The 14,428-nt window shown below is 35.5% G+C and overlaps 1 protein-coding gene across 1 annotated transcript; it reads left to right on the plus strand.

Annotated features, from left to right (window-relative positions):
• The first annotated feature begins 7,217 nt into the window (after positions 1–7,217).
• LOC133814892 (SAC3 family protein A-like) lies at positions 7,218–9,551 on the plus strand. The gene is made up of 3 exons (XM_062247798.1): positions 7,218–7,282; positions 7,373–7,599; positions 9,543–9,551. Exons 1-3 carry the CDS (start codon positions 7,231–7,233, stop codon positions 9,549–9,551), a joined length of 288 nt encoding a protein of 95 aa, XP_062103782.1. The 5' UTR covers positions 7,218–7,230.
• The last annotated feature ends 4,877 nt before the right edge of the window (positions 9,552–14,428 follow it).

The following is a 14,428-nucleotide window of genomic DNA, read 5'->3' on the forward strand; positions in this document are numbered from 1 at the left end:
GTACCATTGGGGTGTTGTACGGGAAGTTCCTACGCTTCATAGTCAATGCCAGGGGGATCGAGGAAAATCTAGAAAAGATCAGGTCGCTATTAGAAATTACCTCACCAAGGTCGCGAAAAGATGTACAGAGATTAACAGGAAAGGTCGTTTCCTTAAACCAATTCGTATCAAAATCCACAGACAAATGTCTTCCCTTCTACAACTTTCTTAGACGAAATATATCGTTTGAGTGGACAGAAAAATGCAAACATGCATTTCAAGATTTGAATACTGACTTAGCAGAGCCTCCTATATTATCAAAACCAAATGCTGAGGAAAGTCTATACTTATACCTAGTTGTAACAGAAAATGCGGTCAGTGTTGTGTTAGTTCAAGAGTAAAATCAAACACAGAAACCAGTATATTATGTGAGCAAGAGGCTACAGGGAGGTGAATCCATATGTCCTCTAATCGAAAAAACCGCATTCTATTTGATCTTGGCTTCGAGAAAGCTAAGGTTGTATTTCTAGTCCCACACTATACACGTCTTAACCAATAAACCTTTAAGGAAGGTCTTGCAAAAGCATGAGACATCGAGACGTCTGATAAAGTGGGCAATCGATAAATCTGTGATATAGAGTTATTTATTATACTTTTAAATTTGATTTTATAATAAAAGAGTGGTGAATTGAGCATTTAGCTGTTGAATTTTTAGTTAATTTCATCTATATGTCTTTTGTAGTTTAATATTAGAGTTTGATTTTGTTTTTAGCTATTTTGGAATCAAATAGTTAATTTTCTTTCATTTTCTATGTAAAAGGAGTTCAAAGTATCAAGGAAAGGAAAATGAGTGAAAAGTTAGCAAGAAGAAATTGGAAAATGCTTAAATGTGCAGAATTGCTAAACATATTGTTTCAACATTCTGGAGCTACGTGGACAACTATAGCCTAGCTAGAAAAAGTCAGTGCAAAGTGGCTTTGACAGGTGGTGTGGAGTGTAAAAATTTCCACATGGGCGTGCTTATGTCAAAATAGTGATGGAACAATTAATGGTGGGCCTAAAAGTTGAAAGGAAGAGAATTGGGCTTTCTAATTTTGGACAAAGATTGTACCCTAGCACCATAAACAGAAATCAGCCACCATTTTATGTGGGGAGAATTATTCAAGAGCTTAAAATAGAGAAAGAAATACCCAAAGAGACAATGAGAAGAAGAACAGAAAGAAGGAGAAGAAGAAATAGAGAAGAGAGAAGGACAAGGAAGGAGGATTCACTACTTTCCACAACACATAATTATAAGTCTTTTGAAAATGTATTATAATATATAATATGTCAAAAGTGGTAAAGTAATAGAAATAAAATATAAAAAAAACCAGCCCACTCCCGTAACCACCATCATCTGTTTCTCATTCTCATTCTCCTTCTCCTTCTTGTCTCTTTCTCTTCCCTTCGCCCTAGCCGCCACTCCCGTAACCACCATCATCCTCAGCTCCGACCACCTAACCACCATCCTCACAACCCTTTTTCTCTGAGCCAAGCTCCAAATCTCAGGAACCAATGAACCCAACCCCCGAACCAAGTGACCCCAGGTGCAAGCCCACCTCTGCGTGCCTTCGACCCAATGCGACTTCCATTCGTGGGCCACCACCAGACGCGATTCTGCACTTGTTCCGCTGTAGAGCCCTAAGTGTGCACCAAGCGAGGGCCTAGATTCAACAAGCCCAGGCGTGCCTCCCCTTAATGCTAGGCCATGTGTATCTCCAAGAAAACTCCTTCATCAAGAGCTCCATTGCACCCAGAAAAAAATCGGCCCCGACCCCAGCTTCGTGAACTCCTAGTTAAGCAGCACCACAACCTGATCCCCAATGTCGTTCCACCACTACCGAGCTGCTCCTTTGTAGATCTTTCTGGGTAATATTTTTGTGTACCTTGGATTGGTTCAGTTGTGTTGGTGAATTATTCCTCTTGAGTTGCCATCTTTGGTTAATTTTATTATGTATTGTGGAAATATTGCTCCTATCTTGATCTTTGAGTGTAGCATTGTGATTTTGGGGAAATTACACAGGGGTCTATTGTTGTTTGCTTTGATCTGTGAGGGTGGCATGTTGCTTTTTGGACATTCGTTTTGCATTAAAAAAGAGCATTACAGAACTTTTTATGTTCTGCTGTTGGCTGTGGCTTTTGTGTTGTTGAGGATATACTCGTGTCTCCATTGCCCCTGTTTTTTTATGCACTACCATTCTAATTTTCGCCCTTTTAACTTTCAAGTGTCTCATTTTACCATTCTAATCATGTTTTGGCCCCTTATTTTATTGTTGACAAAAAAAAATTAGGTCTGGGGTAGTAAAACCATACATTTGAAGGACTTAAGGCCAAAATGAGATTCTAATTCTACAGTTTGAGGGCCAAATAAATACTCTCTTTAAAAAAATGTAAAGTGAAGGAGTTAAATAGTGTGACCTTTGTCAAAAAAAAAAAGTATGATAAAAGGTAAATAATAATATTAAATTTTGATTATGTAACCTTAAAAATATGATTTATGCACTTACAATTAGGCTCATATTTCAAAACACATTTACTTGTCTTGTGATATGAAATTTTAAATCTATGGTCACTAGTGTGTGGGCCTCTCAAAGGGAGGAATGCGATGTGAATTTTGCATAGTGTATTGTATTAATCTCATTCATTATTGCGAGGGTGTTTTTCTTTTAATAAATAAAAAAGGGTACGATGAGACCATTTGTTTTTTGGTTCTTTTTTTTTTTTTGCGTCTTGAAGATTCAGTACTTTGTAATGGTGTCTGTGTTGCTAAAGTTTAAGCATCATGTTTTCTAATATTCCATTTTTTTGTTCACTTTATAACTTGTAGATTGGCAATGATATTTCTCAATTTGTGGGGCCTTTTATCTTAAATCAACTTCTACAGGTTGGTTGGTTCTCCTTTCTTTAAATCAGTACTTTGCAAGAGATGTGTCCTTAATGCTTCAGGTTTTTCATTTTATTTTTAGTTATGAGATGCTTCTTGTTATTGTGACATCTGCTTGTTCATGGTGGTGAGAATAGGGTAATCATAAGTTTTTAATTCTGATTTATAAGTCCAAAATTTCGTAAATAAATCATTGGTGCATTGTTGTGATTATTTATTTTTCTGAGGGGAAGAGGTTTTGTATATACTACTGTATGAGTGATCTAGTTAGAAAGGAAGTAAAATTAATTTTGACAACTTCAGGATGAAATCCTTTAATGGAAACCTTTATTTGGGAAGTAAAAGTATTAATATTAGATTCTGTAACTAACTACTTAGAGATTACATGCTCCTTATACCTTTCTTTAATTACTATTTTTTTTTTGCAGTCTATGCAATAAGGGGACCCTACTTGGATTGGATATGTGTATGCCTTCTCAATATTTGTTGGAGTGGCATAGCACAAATATTTTATTATGCTTTTCAATTGTTTACTTGTGCCAATATATGAGTTTCCTGCAAAGAAAGCTTCAGCTTTATAATATTTTGCCATAGTTTCACTGGCTTGTGTATTAATAATGGGGGTTGAAGAAATAGTGCCTGTGATCTGTCAAGGAAACTTTTTAGCATTATCTTCTCATTTATGCTTTTGCATGGCCATGACACTAAATAATAAATAACAGAGTAGACTGGAAGACTTTGTAGTTGGAATAGTTGAGAATATCATAACAACTTTCACTATTTTATTTCTTGAAATTTTTGTTAATGAAACTAGATTAATTTGAACACTTCAGATCTACAGGATGTGTATCTTATCTTTTTCAATGATTATATATGTACTTATCATATTTTTTTTGTTTAAATGATAATTTGACTGATATATTTTACCATTTAGACTAAAGTTTGTTGCCTAGTAATTTTAGTATTTCATTTATAAATTCACTACAAATTACTCATGTATAGTTTCTGAGCTTAGTTTTAGATGCTTGTTTGTCTTCTTGAGCTAGATAGTAGTTTAGGGAAACTTTCTACTGTAGAATAAACTAATGGTCGATGCCTTGTAAGTGTTTGTGAAAAGGATGCAAAGAAACCATAGATAATGATGCAAAGAAAGGTGTCAGTATTTGATCAATTCTTTTGTAGTGTTGTCATTTTGATAATCATTATTGCTTATGTTATTTCATTATTGAGTAATAAATATTTGTAATTGATTAATGTGTTTCATTTTACCGAAATATTGGTAATATAATATATTAATAACTATCTCTGCCGTATTGATTTGTTTTTGTTGAAATTTTTTTTTTTCTTTATATTGATTTGGTTCTATATCATATTACTATATGAACCAATGCTTTAATCTTTTTTCATCCTACTTGACCAAGATAAACATGAGGAAATTTTATGCATCTTTATTTATACGGTTAAGCATTTTTTGTTTGAGTGCTACTTGGCTGCTTTGTAGTAATTATTACAGAACAATAGTGAGTGGTATGTACTATCAAATGCATCTGAAAACTAATTATCTTATGTACTTATGGAATTTATTATCAATCTGTCTCGTTTCCCTTGCTAATATAGGACATTTTCTCTGGTGGAACTTTTGTTTTTCCTTACATGTGACATTGTTTTCAAACCAGTGACAACAAGGTACATAGTCAGCTGAGCCATGTTTTGAAAGAGCAATTGAAGAGACACTAAGCTATCCTCCTACTGCATACTCTGCTTTCTGGTATTACTTTTTACTCTTTAACAATTTTTTAGTTTTTTTCAGTATTTATAGCAATGACTTAGTTTTTTTTAGCAATGAAAGAAATGTCCTTTCTTTTCATTTATTATATGTTTCTATTAAAAGAAAAAAAAATGAATGGAATTTTCAATAAAGTCTTTGTTTCACTGAATTAGTTTCCTCATACTGAGTTGTTCCATTTTTTTTTGTTTTTATTTTCAATATCTCATCTATAACCAAATATTTTGAATGAAGATTTTGAGTTTCTTTTTGTCATTTTGATTCTTTTGATCGGAGCACTTTTACTTAGCTTGTTTATTCTTTTTAAACTATGTTGATGTATTTTAAGTTGATTTATATAATGTAGTTTCTGTAATAGGTGGTGTGCAACTTGGTTTGCTCTTTTACGATGAATCTTCAATTTATATTTTAATATTTTGGTATGCCTATTAATATGAAATGAAGTACTGTATACCAAATAACCACTAAATATCTTACATTTTAAAGTATTTTATACCTATATAGGTATATGTGTGTATTAGCCCTTCATGTCTCCAAGCCAACTTTCTTGCTCTGCCAAGTTTTTAACATGCTCAATTCGTGATATGCCGAGTTCAAAGATGTCATTTCAAGTGAGAAAACTAGAAAGAAAAGAGGACTACAGTAAGGTAAGTTTCTGATACAAAAAAAATTTGATCTTAATTTGTTTTGTGATAATTGACCATGACTGTTACTGCCTATGACACACTTGCATATTCTGTGTTTTAATTAGAGAAAAACTGTATTGATATGTGTGATTTTTTGTCTTTAGTATATATATACAATTGTGTACATAATTGAATATCAACATGTTTGGAAATAATTAAGATTCTCTTCATATATATAAAGTACAAGTTAGGTTGTTCATAGCATAACAGCATATCTAATTAGCTCAGCTTTAACTGATGCTTATTTGTTATACATATTTCTTTGTTATAAGTTATTACAAGATACTCATTAGTATTACAATATCTTTGTTATTATATATAAATTAAGAAAAAAATACCATTATTTTTTTTTTTATATAAGTTATTATATATCTTTGTTATTATTAACTGATTTTTTTGCAAGAGTTTCTATTACTATAGCTCTTTACTAAAAGGCTTTTACTTTAATTATAATATGCAAATTAACGTAAATCTAATTATTCGATACTTAGAGCCAAGCACTGCCTTAAATTTTAATAATTTACTTAATCAATGTAATTTCATAACAATTTGTAATTTATTATATAATCTTAGAACTCTCTAGTCACAAACTTGCCATGAACAATGCTATCTATATTAATATGTAGCTACCATGCATGGTCTTGGTCATGAATCAGAAACCTTTTCTAAAAAGTTGTACAACATGTCTCAAATTTTTAAAGCTCAGAGTTATATGTATAGAAAGAGAAGTTAGTTAAGTTGGGTATTTCGGTTGGTATACTTAGTTAGGTGTATTTGTTTCTCATGTTGATTCCTGGGATTTGAATGCTCTTTCCATTTCAGGGTTACAGAATTGTTGTATTGTTTGAGAGGATGGCAAGTTGATTATGGAGAACAAAACACAGCAAGGTTTTTCTGATTTTGCTTTCTTACTGTTGCTTTTTCATACATAATATGCACTTAGTTGTTGATCCTTTGTGCCCTCACAGGTAAGACCGGAAGAAGTACTAGAAAAAGCTCTGCTTATGGTTTTGAATTCTCAAAAGAATTACCTCTACAAGTGTGATCAGTTGAAGTCCATTCGTCAAGATTTAACTGTGCAAAGAATTCAAAATCAACTAACAATAAAGGTTTGTTTCAAAACCTCTCTTTGTTTCTCTCATGTAAATATCTACTTATATTTGACTCCTACATGTTAACAGTTAATATGTGATATCAAGGCAACAGTGAATGCATTAAATGCAACATTTAATCTGGATATTAATGCATATATGCTCGTTATAAGTAATTATAATTTTGAGTACCAAAGCATAGAATATATTTTCTGTGTATTTTGTTTTAATATTTTAATTAACTTCACCATGACTTTAGAGGGTTCAATGAAACAGAGTAGTTATACCGGTACCGCCACGTGAAGCTTTGGTTTTTAACATGTATATAACTTACCATTATATTCATTATCCATAATTTGTTTCAAGTTTATGAAACACATGCTCGGTTAGCATTGGAGGTTGGGGAACTACCTGAGTATAATCTCAATGAATACTTTTATGCAATTTTAGTGCCAATCTCAGCTGCAATGCCTTTATTCTGAAGGAATTGAGGGATGCCACATGGAGTTTGCTGCATACAACTTACTATGTCTTATCCTGCACTCTAGTAACAACAGAGATCTTGTATCATCTATGTCGAGGTCAGTTATGATTGGAGGAAATTTTGTTCGCTATGTACCATCCTTGTACTGTGTTGAAACACTTGTATTGACCTTCAATCTTTGTTCTGAAATTGAGTTCAGATTATCAAGTGAAGCTAAAAGAGATAATGTAGTAAGGCATGCTCTTGTAGTTCGGGCAGCTATCACTTCTGGAAACTATGTTATGTTCTTCACGCTCTTCAAAACAGCACCAAATTTGAACACTTGCCTGATGGGTGAGTTTTGATTAAGTCACTCTCCATTTTAATAAAAATAATTATTAAACAATGATCGTATTCATATAACAGTATGTAAAATTTTTGCAGATCTATATGTTGAAAAGATGCGGTTTAAGGCAGTGAGCTACATATCTCGATCTTATCGGCCTACGTTACCTGTTTCTTATATTGCTCAGGTTCTGGGCTTCTCTAGTGTTTCTTCTGACAATGATGAAAAAGATTCAGATGGATTAGAGGAATGTATTGAGTGGTTGAAGGCATATGGCGCATGTCTTATTGCAGATAACAATGGAGAGATGCAGCTTGATGCCAAGGTATGTTTAACTACATGCTTTTATTCTGCAGGTGCACCATGTTTGTTATATATGTTTTTTTTATTAATAGCTAAATAGTCATCTTATGGATTTGATTTACTAAATGGTCGAATTTATCACCTTTTACACTTGTATATATATCATAAGATACACTAGTTGTGGTATAAAAACTAATTATATCAGTATTTATTCTGGTTAAATAGTACCGGCCAACGGCCAATTTATTATAATGTTTAGGATTTAGGATTTTGTATACTGTCTTTAGAAAATTGGTCTAAACTTCTAGATAGGCACACCTAAATATGTGGATATTTGATGTGTTGTTGTTAACATTTCAGTCTTATGATTTGATAGTTATTTTCTGCGTTTATAAATGGGAATATAATTTGATCATGATTATTACCTGTATCTTAGTTGGACACTTTGATTATGATTTTGATCATGAAATCTATACTTTTCTCTCATAACCACACTTTATATATTGTGATACTTTTCAGCTTAGTTGTAATTATGAATAGGATGATTTCTTTCAGTTTCCATATAACTGCCATATTCTTTGTCTCTCACTATGAATGATATGATATTTCATGACCTCATTAGTTTTTCTTTTATGTTTTATTTACCATATTCAACAAGTGAAGTGCAATAGAAAATATGATTTGGAAGGCTTTGGTGTGCTGGCATTTGGAAGATCATGAATTCCTACTTTTACTTTTGAATATGCAACTGTTTAAGACTATTTTGTTGACTGTTGTGAGAATGTTTTGTTTATGTTAATTAGGCAGTGTTCAATATCTTAAGACTTTTAGATTGTTTTCTAGATAATCTTGAATGTATTTTGACACAATTATTTGGTTATATGTGTTATGAACCATATCATTGGTACTAAAAAATATATTTGTACAATGTTAAGGGTGTCTTATGTATATTAAATAAAGTGGGTTTGAATTAAAGCAATAAAAAATAATTATAATGTACATGTTTATATAATAATTCAAGCTTATCCAAATATTAGAATAATACAAAAAATGTGTTATTGTATGTTTTAGAATAACACTGGTTTATAAGCATAAAATTATGTTATGCAAACTATTTTCTATAATGCAAAAAGTGTGTTATTATAAAGTGTATCATAACACTACTTTATAAGTACAAAAAAGTGTTATATAATCTATTTATAAATAGCATAATGAAATACTTATCTAACTATTAAAAAAAACACAACAAAAGTGTTATCGTAGTCTATACCATAACACACTCCAACCTACTATAACACCGCTTTCCTTAACACATCAAAAAGTGTTATGGTATATATTTAATAATACTTTTTCGATCTTATTGAAAGTATTTTTTCTTGTAGTGATTCATCTGCATAGTTTCTTCTTTCCCTTTACTCTTTTGTATTTCTATTTGACTATTTATCTCTATTTGTAAGCTCATGAATATGTTGATTATGGGTATTTTTGTGTGTTTTGAGAATGAACTAATTTTCTTGTAGCTAGAGTTATTGATGAACTTGGATTGTGGATTTAATTGATGTTTTATGAATATTTTTAGTATTTAAAGTGTGTTCATTCAAATGATGCTTAATAATGTAGACTTACCTATGCTTGATCACTAATTGTAGGTTTCATAGCTAAACTTGATTTTGGAAAATATTGGATTAGTGGAAATACTTGAATGATGCATGATTTTCACCTTGAATAAGTGTGATTTGTAGATGGTATAGGGATATACTATTTACCATGTATGACCCATTGGAAATTTAATGCTTAATTAGTGTTCTTATTTCTAGATTTGCATAGGAATATGTCTAATTTAGATTTGAGAACCCATAGAATATGGGTTTCAAAAAATCATATGTTCATTTCTAAAGTTTCGGTTGAAAAGGTTTAATTGTTAATGCATTCTTTTAAGACATTATATTGAATTTTGCATTGTAGGATGATTAATAATTCAAGCTCATCATTACGTTTCCCATTTTTGTTCCTTATTTATTTACTTTCTTGTTTAGTTTTAGGTTCAATCGAATCATTACCATTTGTTTTACCGAAATTGTTAAGTGTTGATTTTACCCAATTTATCGCTAATTCAATCCCTGTGGAGACAATACTCAACTTATCATTAAATTACGTGTTCACTACGTACACTTGCTTATAATATATTTTGCTCAACAACAATCGAACTCAGTCAATTTAAGATACTATACAAACCACAAACAACAACCAAAGGCCAAGCCCTTGCTGACTTTGTGGATGAATGTACAGGATTCCAAGACAAACCAATGAGAGAACCTGTACAAGAATTGTGGAAACTCTTCGTTGACAGATCGTTAAATGAGAACGGGTCTAGAGCTTAAATAATTTTAATTTCACCCGAAGGATCTAACCCTCGAAAAGTCTTTGAAGTATTAAACAAATTTAGATCAAAGTTGCGCAACTTAGAATTCATAAAACTGATTATTCTAAGGCTTTTTAAAGCTCGAATTTTCAAAGAAATTCTAAATATGAACTAAGTTAAGAAAATTCAAAGTAAAATAAAATGTAGAAATCAACTAGGAAGACTCCTGGATATAACCAGGCTCGAGGCATGATTCCGAAAAGGTATAATTCTATTAGGCGACAAACTCCAGGATATAACCATGTCATCGACCAGAATTAACTGGTCAAGCCATCAGGAGTTTATCTCAATCTAAAGATAACCCCTACGACTGCTAATGTACAAGGACTTAAAGTTCATAAACATGGCAAGATAATAGGTTTAGGGAAACAAAAATAGATTAAATATTAATGAACATGTAATACATAAGTATATGAATAACTCGAGGAGAAATAATCTCGAACTGAGCCTGAAGGGGATTGTTTAAACTTTTGAAAGCTTAATTACAATGGGTTCAAAGAACAAGAAATAAAAAATGAAAAAAAGGAAGGCCTCTTTAGCAGATCCAGAAGCCTCCACAGTTTCGGAGGGCTCTTGCAAGATTTAGCTTTGGAACTTGGCGCAGTAATGCCCCCAAAGCTCTGCGTCTAGAAATGAGAAATCTCCTTCCCGGTTGTATGCCTAGCACATATATAGCATCTCCTTCTAGGCATTCGTTGCCTCCACACCTTCCTGCTCTGACTTCTTGGGATCCTGCTTAGCTTTCTCTTTGACCTCAGACATTTTATTTGAGCACGTCGACTTCCTCAAGTTTCTTATTGATGCTGTCGACGTCGACCTGTAGCAACTCTCGACGCTGCCTTACCTCGATGACCTGTCCCTATGTGATTCACTCATTTTCTTGGGATGCTGCTAGAGCATCCCTGACCTCATTCCTTTGGGCTGAGATCCGGGCGATGCCCTAGATTTGAGCCAAGCAAGACTGCAAAAGAAAAATACATAGCAGTATTAGCTCCCAAAAAAAGGGGGATGTAACGAGAAAAGGGATAACTTACCATCAGATTCATTCCCAAGGCCGCTCCAAGACGTTCTTCGGGGAATGCTCCTTTATGGCCCTTAGGTCCTTGACGTTCCTCTAGTTGGCGTGACCTACCAGATGATTTGCTGCCTCATGGAGGGTACCACGAAGGGTTTTCAGGATCCTTGCAACCTCAATGGGCATGACTGGGAGCTGCGTAGATGGGACCTCACCCAAAATAACTTGAGGAATCAGAGCGCTTCACGAGGAGGAGGAGAAGGAACTTCATGTATGGTAACTGCAGTTACCTAAGTTGGTGGTTGCCTTTGCTGCTGCTGTTTTTGGGTTGAGTTTGCACCTTTATCCTTTGTAGGGGATCTAGTGGCAGCTCCAACTCTGAAGGTGGTTTTCTTTGATATTCTCGTTGTCTTGACGACGAGTCCAGTTCATGCCCCACCAGCTTCGAAGGCGCTCTTCAGGTCCATGTCTTCATTTGCAAAAGGGCGGGCAAAAGTGTCAGATCTAATAAATGATTAGTCAGGATAACACAAAGCAAAGAGTAGAACAAGAACCCTACCATCCGAGCAAGAGGAGGAAACTACTATGATTGGCTCTAGATTATGAACCATGCTCAGTAAAACCTCTAACTCTTGGACTATCGGAGGAGGGGGAGATTCAAGTACTATTAGATTGGGGGACCTATGGGGTTCAGGCTCTTCATGACTAGGCTTATTCTCGACCTGCTTAATACCCTAATTAAATGCACCTTCGCACAGGGAAGGCCTCAACAAAAGATTTGTACAGTATTGTTCAAAAATAGCGGACCAAAAGTGGAAGGTATTGTCTACCACTATAGTACATTTCTGATGGCTATAATTATGGCATACAACCAGGTGATCTACACACTAGGGTCACATTCAGGTCCCGATCAACCAGGTGTCGACTCATGAGCTACCTCGGGTTGAATCGGACTAGCCTAAAACTTGTAGTCACTCGGTTCATTTATTTATATGGATTTCCATGGCCAGAGGTGTTGGTTACTGTCCCCGATTCAGCTCGGCCTTGGCCAGGATATTTCCTATCCTTAGAAATCCTTCTTGTTTGCACCAACTACACGACCTCCTCTTCTTTTTCTTCAACATCCTAAGTTATTAGGAGAAGCTCTTGGGGAGGAGGGAGCTCGGGAAGAGGGCCTCAGGCCCTGATGGCAAGTGTTTGATCCTTGGGGATCAGATTGCAGGCCACCATGGTGGAATCATTTATCACCACCTAAAACTCTTTCTCCCTAGAAGGAATATGGGCCAGAGTCTCATATTGACCTCCAAGGTTCTCTGACTGCTCCATTCTCTAATATATTGTTGCACAAGATAACAACTCGATCAGAATATTTATAAATTTGATAAGAAATAAATCAAGTACAAAGTTTAAGAAGTTGAGAAACTTACGAGGACGGTTGAAATATCAATGGGTACAGTTCTTGAATGCATTTTACATAAACATTGATCTGCGTAGTCATTCGAGTGGCTAGGGTGGTCGATGATGGAGGTTATGCTGGGGAATTCGGTAAGGTAGTAGAAGGCATCATCTCTGCCCTTTGTCTCTGGATTGGCTTTGAGGCAGAAGAAGTACAAAATGTTAGCAGGGGTGGGGACCTCCCACTCATGCTTCAAAAATAAATATTTTAGCTCTGCGAGAAGTTGATACGAATTCGGGGGGAGTTGGAACGGCGCCAGTTCGACGTGGTTTAAGACGTCTATGAAGTATTGGTCGAGGGGAGGGTAGGAACCTGCCTTCAAGTGCTCATCACTCCAATCACCAAAGTCATTCTAGAAAGGGGGTTATAGCTCCACTCTCCGTCCAATGGAGAGCGGGCAATAAACCCTTAGAGCCCAACTTAATCTCAAGACTTAGTAAAATTTTGTTCACCTCAGCCTCAAAGAAGGCGTTGGGGTCAACAATGATCTCCCTATCAACCACTAGGCCAAAGTGGGGAATGGGTGTCTCGCAGGCGATCTTCTTACCTTTATTCTTGTTTTGAGAGAAGGAGCTTGCCATTGGAGCCATTCGTTCTAGGGTTGGATCCTTTACATCCATGTTAATTGGGAGCTCATTATTAGCTCCCATCATGTTCTGGGCATTATTCGGGTTATGGTACCACCAAGTTTGAGCTTGCTTAATCGAGACATTCCTATTGTCACGCACTATGGAATGATCTCCCATCGTCTTAGTATAATTCAAATTATTGTTGCGTGCTGGTTTACCTCTCTGAGCATTTAAGTGATCACGTAGGTCAGACTGAGGATTAGAACACAAACTTTGAAGGGAGCTCAGTTAATTTCTCAGGTAACTTGTCTTTGGGAGTGATTTTTGCGAATACTCCCTGACCTTCCCTCCTGATGGCTTTCCATCCAATAGCTTCCTTCTGTGAAGCTTACCATTTTAGACTGAGGACGTGGGGCCAAAGTTTTCGCGTGAACTCGGACTCTAGTGTCTTGAGATCGTGAAACATGCATGTCTTCTTATTGATGGTAATTACTCGTCAACTAAGTTAGATCAAGAACTTTGTGAGTTGTAAAAGAAGAAAACTTCAATCGACTAAACTTCAAGCAAACTTTCTGATGATTTCAAGAACACAAAACGTAAATGCTAGAATTTTAGAATGGAAAATAGAGAGAACATAGAATGTGTGTTTTCATTAGCAATGACTGGTTACAAAACTCTCAAAATTCGACCCCCTTCTCATGTGAAGGGAGGTCATATTTATAGTAGGGCACAATTGTCGCATTGTACATGGTGGTCCCTGGGGAACATGATCCTACATATGCCGTCTACGGATGGTAGTTGTTCCAGGAGCGTGGTGGTCAGCTCCAGTACATGACAAGGGTATGTTTGAGCACGTAAATTTTAGTACCTGGTTGTACCTCTACTATCTGTTTAGTACGAACATCAGAGGCTGGCTAGGAAGGACCACATTAGGTACATTGCTCGTACGACCACTACTTTTATGGCGTGGAGATTAGGATTAGACATCTGGGGTTTTCAGGGCTATACCCCGTACGTACTTCATACTTGCACGATATCTTTTGGTCATGCATGGGTTCTTATTCTCACAAGGCATCCTATTATCTTAACCTTTGAATGTTTAAGTCCTTATGGGTCCTCATGGATGAGCCGCCCCCAAGAGACATGAGAGGCAAGAGCCTTGCGTGGTGACCGACGTGGGAGGAAAGACCAGGCACAAAGCTAAACCTCCCAAGATAGGGACCTTTTGGCGCGAGATGGTGCTTTGCGAGAGTGAGGCCTCGTTACGCGAGACCGTGCCTCGCAAGATGGGGACCTTGTGGCGCGAGATGGTGCCTCGCGAGATGGAGGCCTTGTGGTGCGAGATGGTACATCGTGAGACTGAGGCCTTGTGGCACGAGACAGTGCCTC

Source organism: Humulus lupulus, chromosome 2 (genome assembly GCF_963169125.1).
Source record: "Humulus lupulus chromosome 2, drHumLupu1.1, whole genome shotgun sequence".
NCBI classification, from domain to species: Eukaryota; Viridiplantae; Streptophyta; class Magnoliopsida; order Rosales; family Cannabaceae; genus Humulus; species Humulus lupulus.